This window comes from Elephantulus edwardii, unplaced genomic scaffold (assembly GCF_000299155.1).
Source record: "Elephantulus edwardii isolate Elephantulus edwardi_28Jun2011 unplaced genomic scaffold, EleEdw1.0 scaffold00087, whole genome shotgun sequence".
NCBI lineage: Eukaryota > Metazoa > Chordata > Mammalia > Macroscelidea > Macroscelididae > Elephantulus > Elephantulus edwardii.
Genome location: NW_006399837.1, coordinates 10,578,246 through 10,586,218, shown reverse-complemented (window position 1 = coordinate 10,586,218; position 7,973 = coordinate 10,578,246). Strand labels below are relative to the sequence as shown.

The window sequence follows — 7,973 nt, the reverse complement described above, 5'->3', positions numbered from 1 at the left end:
GGCAAAAAAAAAAAAAAGAAATGCTGCTAAGCATTCTGCAATACACAGCACAGTCCCTCACAACAAGAATTATCGGGTCAGATGTCAAGAGCGTGGAGGCTGATGGAGAATGACTGCTATGGAGCCCACAGTTCTGGGGAGCTGGCCCCTGAAAGGATCAGCAACGTTCAGCCCCTTCTATAAAAGGTGCCGAGCCCACTCTCTCCCCAGCTCGCCCCGCTCCCTCCCTCTTGGCTGTTAACTCTGTAGTTTCTGCGTCTGCTGGTACCTTTCCTTCACCCATACTATTATCCTGTAACTACACAAGGAGCAAAGCTCTTTGAGGGTAGAAACAAGTTCCGGTTATTCTCCAATCACAAAGGGCCTTTAAGTCAATTCTGACTCGCAGGGTCCCTAACAGAACGGAGCAGAACCGCCCAGAGTTTGCGAGACTATAAATCTTTACAGAAGCTGACTCCTTCTCTTCTGAGGAGCAGCCGGTGGCTTTGAACCATCGACTTTTCAGTGCCCAATCCTTAACCTGCTGCACTAGCAGAGGGGTCTTTACTACATACATGTGGGTACAGACACAGAAGAAACACCCAGTAGACGTTTGTTAGAGAAACACAACTCTACTACCAGCCTCATGTCAATTACTCAGAGGCTCTAATAATGAAATTGCAACTAGAGAAGTCAGTGAGAGAGCAGCAGCTTCACAAGGATGCCCTAACATGATGGTAGAGCTGGAAATGAACTTTGTACAGACTCCTTATGAGTTCACTCTACTGGAGTGTAACTGTTGCTGTAAAGAGGTTAAGCAGAGTCCTAATTTATACAGCAGCCTTAGGTCTTTAGCGATGCTGTAATAAATAACACCAGGGGTGAGGGGGGCTTTAGCCATTTCATTTCCTCCAGTTTAGGAGCCCAGAAGCTCAAATTCAAGCTGTCAGCTCGAGGGGAAGATTTTTCTGAAACTTTGAGGGCAAGTCTTCATCTCTTTTGCTCATGAGTGATCTTCACATAGCATGGCACTGCTCTTTCATCTGTTTATTTTATTTAAGTTTTTGTATATTTCAAAAGAGACTGACTAAAATCCATATCCCCTGTAAGTCTGTTTCTTAACAGATCAAAGACAACTCATCCCCAGGGGGATTATAACCATGGGCACAGAAATCAGGATTTGCCACATCTGTTTTAGGGGTAAAGAACTGATGCCTCTGAGTTACGATTTGGAAGAGTACTAAATATCCTACGGAGTGCCAAAAGAACAAATATGTCTTGGACAAAGTGCTGCCAGAATGCTCTTTGGAGGCAAAGATGACAAAGCTTGGTCTCACGTACCCTGTGCATGTTGCCAGGGGAGGCTACTTCTTAGATTATGCGTGGAAAGGTGGAGGGTTGGAGAAAGACAGGAAGACCCTCAACCCAAAGTACTGACACAGAGACTGCAGAAATGGACTCAACTGTGCCGGAGATGAAGAGGATGGTTCCTATCTGTTGTTCACAGGGTCAGTAAGAATCATACGCAACTCAATGTCACGTTAACAACATGGTGGGGTTACTCCATCCATCACAAATAGCTTCCTTAGAAGCAACCTTTCAGCAGGCAGAGAAAAACGGTAGTGTTGAGGGTCATGGTAAGTTGGAACTGATTCAAGAGCCATGGGGTTTTGGGAGGAAAAAGAGCTTCCCTGACTTTGACCACCATATTGCTTTTATAACAAAGTAACTTCTCTTCCTGCTAAACTTCCTAAACATTTATCATAATGTTGACTATTGGCCCTGTGTTGAGTGTTTCAGTTCTCTTGACATTGAGACGTAATCCATACTGAAGGCTGCAATCTTTGATCTTCTGCAGTCTTTAAAATGTATGAAAGATTCTTTGCTTTAAAGATCACCTGAATGTGAAAATGTGTTCCCATGAAACTAAACTTTTCCTGAAACAGTATTTAAATTAAAAAACAGCAGCAGCATACTACTTTAATTGGTTAACTATAAATCTGAATTCCTATGATTAGTGTATCATGAGTAAGGTTAACAATGTAGTTACTAATGATACAACTTATAGGCTCTTACTGTTTCTAGAGTTTTTGCTTTTCCCCACATTATTTTAAATTGCGCTGAGGTTGAAATTTTACTTACTTCTTCATTTTGAGGGGTTGGAGCAGGTCTTTCTAAATCCAGAAAATCTAGCGGCCTTTCACTCAGTGTGAGAACACGGGGAGGTGTTTTGAGCGCCAGAGGTTTAAAGGGAGTCGACTGGATAAGGTCAAGGTCTGCTGGTCTTGAAAACGGAATGTCTTCATTGTTTCCTGAGAGAATAAAATAACATTTAAGAAGGGAGTTTTAAGAAGATAATGGTTTTATTAAAAAAAGTATTGACATTCTCTGCCTTTGGTTTTCTAACCTAACCAAAAAGTTGTTGTGTGTGACTGAATCAACTCTGGTGACCCCACAAACCACAGATAAGAGCCCCGCACCATCCTGTTCTGTCCTCCCTGTCTCTAATATACACTGAGACCATTGTTACAGTTACCACGTCAATCTATCTTGTTGAGGGCCTTCTCCTCCACTGACCTTCCACCCTTCCAAGCACAATGGCCTTCTCCAAAGACTGGCCCCTGTTAACACATGCCCAAACTCAGTGAGATGAAGCTTCACCATCCTTACCTCCAAGGAGCACTCTGTCATACTTTCTCCAAGCTTTATTTGTTCTTTTGGCAGTCCCCTAGGGAACTCAGTACCTTCTCCAACACTATAACTCAAAGGCAATGATTCTTCGTCTATCATCCTTAGTCACTGTCCAACTTTCAGATGCACAACAAGTAATCAAAAAGGCTATGGGTTGAATCAGGCACACGTTAGTCTTCTAAGACTAAGACTTCTAAGACTAAGTCTTCTTAGACATCTTTTGGAGAGGTCCCTGTCAGCATTTACCCATTGTTATACATTGTCTGATTTCTAGATTGCTGGTACTAAGGGCGCTGATTATGGATCCAAGTAAGATGAAATCATTGACAATTTCAATCTTTACTCCTTCTGTTATGATGTCGCCTCATGGCTCAAACGTAAGGGCTTTAGTTTTCTTAATGTTGAGATGTAAGCCATATTGAAGGCTGCAATCTTTGATCTTTTGCAGCAAGCACTTCAAGTTTTCCTCATTTTAAGCCAGGTGTGTGATCTGTGTTAACACAGGTTGTTGATGAATCTTATGATCCTAATGCCATATTTTTCTTTATAAAGTCCATTTTCTTGTATGACTATGTATACAGACTATGTATAGAAAAAGGACATAGCCCCTGACACATACCTACCTTTATTCTTTTGACACATTATCTTTCTTGATTTTAAACCATGCAGCATTCCATTTATCTTTTCACACAACAGCTTCTTGGTCTAGGTATATAGATTTCATATAAGCATAATTAAGTGTTTTAGGATTCCTATTCTTTTCAATATTAGTCACACTCTATTACGATGCAAACAGTCAAATGTCTTTGCATAGTCCCTAAAACACAGATAGACGTTCTTCTGGTGTTCACTGTTTTCAGCTAGGATCCAACTGACTGACATTGTTGTTGTTGCCTTTGAGTAGAGCACAACTCACAGCGACCCTATGAACAGTATAGGCCTGAAGCCCCTCTAAAACTATAGATATTTATCAAAGTTCCTAAGTTTCCAGAGTCATATTGTTTAGGAATTAGATGCCACTACTGCTTCCAAACCTGTCACAGAATGTAACTGGTTAATCAGTCAGTCGCCTGTGATGCGTAGCGACCCTCTGTACAGCAGCTCTGAACCCTTCCCTGTCCTGAGCCAGTCTCACTAATTCTGACACACCAACCCCTAACTGCCCGTCACTGTATCAATCCATCTCATTCAGTCTTCCTCTCCTGCGCTGTCCGCCCATCCTTCCAAGCATGATGCCCTTTTCCAAGGACCGATCTCCTGGCCACACACCCAAAGAACGTGAAATGAAGCTTCAAAATCTTAGCCTCCGAGGAGAGATTTGGTTTCTCCCTCTCTAAGACAGACCTATTTCTTTTCTTGGCAATCTGTGGTATGTTCAAGACTCTTCTCCAGCACCACAACTTGAAGGCATCTATTCTTCTGTCATCCTTAGTCATTGTCCAACTCTCTGAAGCATAACAAGTAATTGAGAAGATCATGGCCTGGATTAGGTGCACCTTTGTATCTAGACTGACATCATTGCTCTTTAGCACTCTGGAGAGGTACATGACAGATTTTCCCAATGCTATTCGTCTTTTGATTTCCTGACTGCTGGTATTAAGAGTGTTGATTGTAGACCTGAGGAAGCTGTAATTGCCAACAACCTCAATCTCGTCTCCATCTATTATGGTGCTGCCAATTACAATATTCCTGGTACCATGGTTTCTTCTAAATCTAGGTTGAACTTCTCACAGTTCTCCGTTAATGTACTGTTCTAGCCATTTCGGATGACCTTCAGAAATATTTTGCTTGTATATGATATTAATGATACATTCTTTAATATCCACATTCTGTTGGATCCCTTTCCCCCACTGTATTACTATGGAAACAATGCAAGCTGTACAGGCTTTGGAAACTCTGTAATCTCCCCACATATTCACTTTCTAATCCATGTTGGACACGTGCATGTGGGTGTGCCCCACTTAGAACACACAACCTGCCAACCTGCACACACGTGAACAGGTAATACCTGCAACAACAATCCTCTCCGGAACCTGCATGATCACACTGGCATTCGGAGCTCCTTCCTGAAATCCTTGTTCCAGGTCGGCATTCGGTGGCGCCACTTTTAATTTTTCTGGGACTCTCATTCGCTGACTGATGCCTTCAGTGTATTCCATTTCATACTGAATTCGGCTGATTTCCGCCATCTCAGAAGCAGTGGGAGAAGGAAACGCTGCCCCACTCACCCTGCGGGTGAAAACGGAAAGACACGGGTGAAGGAGAGTGAGAAGGCCGCCTTCCTCCTCGGGGGAAAGAAGACGACAATGTCTTCTCTTTAAAGAGCGAAAGGAGACTTCTCGTTCGCAAGTTTGTGAAAACACATGAAGGAGAGGCAAGATATATGAAGAAACCATGTTCTTCAAAATAATGGCTTCTTCTCAGTTGAATTTTCACCTCCAGCATGTATTGCTTAGGGGCAGATTTCAGTAATTATTTTATAAACACAAGTATACAGACACAGACATACACTGCGCAGAAGTGAACATGCAGGCTGCTTGTAAATGCAAAAATGCTTCATATACAATGGAAGAAATGAACACTTCTTCATCAATGATTTGCGGGAAAGCTGCCAGGACTTGATAAAAAGGAAATGAAAAACTGTCCTCATGCAGAAGAAAATGAAAACCTTTTACTGATAAAAATCAAGTCCATAAAGTCAATAGGTTAATTCTAAATTTACTAAAGAGTTGCAATCTCCTGGGGAAAAAAAAATTCTAAAATACAAATCTAACCTTCTCTCTTTTTAAAATTATTTTTAAATATATTTTATTATTTTGTGTGTGTATCATCAAATTGGATCTGACTGATACAGGAGATTGCCCTTTCTTCTCTAGCAGAGCATCTGGTGGATTCGAACCGCGCACCTCTGGGATGGCGGTGCAGCTTCTTGAAATCTAACTTTCTCGTATCGAACATGTATCTGTGATGACCGGTATGTACAGACAGAACTTTCCTTAGGAAGTCCTACACGTGCATGTTCACCTTTCGAGCACCTGAAGACTTTACATTATTCATTTATATTGAATAACATATTTAAATACACATTTAAAAAAAAAGCCAACAGAAACACAAGACAATGAAGCATGACATGCCTTCAAGGGGGAAGACGGTACAAATGCATTGCGTAAAGACTTGTAAATTAAAGAAGGCTCCATGCTCCGGGGAAATGCAGTGGAAAGATGGCTGTGCCCAAAGACACAGTGCTGGAAAAAAAAAGGGAACAGAGCAAGAGGAGCCCATGGCAATTAGCTCTCCAGCCGCCGTCTCTCAGGCCTCAAATATCAGCTCAACTGAAGCAAAGGGCACTGACCTTCCTAGTGGTGTGTCACTGCGTGCTCTTTTACTCATTTTAATACAGTAAACACACGTCTACAATAGCTTTCAGAATCCTGCCACCCTGCAGTTGAGTTTACTTTATACAATTCCCCTACAGCTCTGAGGTGTGCATAACACACGGACACTGCTTTTCCAGCTGTAAAAAAGAAAGAATACAGATCAGTATTTCAACAAGTCCTTTCATAAGAGAACTATGAATAAAACAGTTACATAACATTACTCTTGGCCTTGAACATGGCATGGGGCTTGGTAACGGAAATCTATATTCAATTCTTTCCTTACGGACCTAGTTGGTTCTTCAGAGACCATCAGATGGTTTTAAGCATAATCACTGTCTTGTCATTTTACTAACAGGATAAGGAAAAGCTGTATCACATGCATATACAAAGGTGAAATCAGGCTAAAAAAAAAGTCACCCTTTATTTCTCTACTCACTATATTTTGAAGGGGAAAAAACCTAGCCCTTTTCCTTTTTTAAAAAAGAATTAAACAAAGCAATTATAAAGAAATCATGAAGAGAATTTAAAGAGTAAAAGTGAATTTATTTGAGCCAGTCCAAATTATTAATATGAAAGTAACAATTCTTTTAAAATAGCTCTGAAAACAAAATTACACTCAATTTTCCGTGAGATTTTATATAAAAAACAGTGACAATGCAGCTTTCTTTTAAAGACAGCGTAAGCAGAAGTCAAAGTTGGGGCATTTCTTCAAAATCCCCAGAAGATGTAGTACATCTTTTAAACTCCACAGAGACGCTAAATGCATCTTGAGAGCTTGCTCAATGCTGTAAACCCTGACAGCTGGCTGATCATGACCTCTAGCTTGTTATCAATATCTTGTGAATTTTCAATTTACGACTGTTTAAGGAGCTGGCCTGAAGGTAGCTTAAGACAAAGAGTTAAAAAGAGAAAGCCATTGTTACTCACAACTGTGTCACAACTACTGCTTACTATCTGGAATTATCTGCTTCTGTGCTTCATATTAAATCCTTCGACCTGCTTCAGTGGCGTTTGCTGGAATTAGAGCCACTTGTGTCCCTGGAGGAAGAGAAACGGGCTAATTGAGAAACAGGATATGCCAATGACATTAGTGATTCCTTGCTGCAAACACTCCAAATGATAACAATCACAAGCTCTCACTAACAAACTAGTATGAGAACAGAGAGAAAAAGAAACAAAACAAACGAATGCCTCTACCACCAATTCTAGTGCCAAGACAGTAACTTAACAACTTTCATTAGGCTAAGAAGATAAAAGATTAACTATGGCCGCAATTCCAAATGGCATTTAGAAAAATGTGGCAAATAAGTATGGTTAAGTATCAAGAAATAGAGTATTTATGTGCATATGCAAATATGCATTGTTGTTATACATGTTGTTATATGCATAGCTGACCCTTCAGTCAATTTGCAGAGGCAGTAAATCCCACAGGAGATTGACTGCCCATCTGTCTCCAATGGAGAAGCTCCTGGATTTGAACCACATGCCTTTGGTTTGGCAGCACAATTTCTTGCCCAATGAGGTCACTTATTATAATTCTCCACTTCAAAATAAAGTCTCCAGTTCTTTTGCAGTTACTGTGTGGACCTAGTTCAAGGTCTTTCTATAGATCAACCTGCTTATTTCTCTTTCCCAGAAACTGTACTTGAATCGTGCAGTGACTTTGGGCTCATCTTAGTCTTTAAAAAAAGTCCCTGCAAACTTTGAACAAACAGGGAAATTAAGAACATTTTTCAAATGTTACGAGCCTGCAGAGAAGCAGCTACAACACCAGTATGCAGGAGAGCAAGCAATAAACTGTTATCCTGTTATCTTAACAAGAGACAGCCTCACCAGTCCGGAAGCTACAGAACTCAATTTCCTTCTGGACAGAACAGCAAACCCAGCTCTCCGGCCATGGCATACCCAAAAGGCCACAGCTCCCCC

General features: G+C 41.0%; 1 protein-coding gene across 7 annotated transcripts in view; it reads right to left on the bottom strand.

The window, feature by feature from the left end:
* Positions 1 to 6,060, bottom strand: part of MFF (mitochondrial fission factor) — a 29,018-nt gene extending 22,958 nt beyond the window's left edge. For 4 of the 7 annotated variants that reach the window (XM_006890293.1, XM_006890290.1, XM_006890291.1 and 1 more), the window contains exons 1-2: positions 4,679 to 4,859; positions 2,122 to 2,291 (exon numbers count right to left, since the gene is read on the bottom strand). In XM_006890293.1, coding sequence (XP_006890355.1) covers positions 2,122 to 2,291; positions 4,679 to 4,859 — 351 coding nt within the window. Of the gene's footprint in view, positions 1 to 2,121; positions 2,292 to 4,678; positions 4,900 to 6,022 lie in introns of those variants that run through there. The other 3 variants (XM_006890289.1, XM_006890292.1, XM_006890295.1) reach the window with 2 other exon arrangements.
* Between the last annotated feature and the right edge of the window lie 1,913 nt (positions 6,061 to 7,973).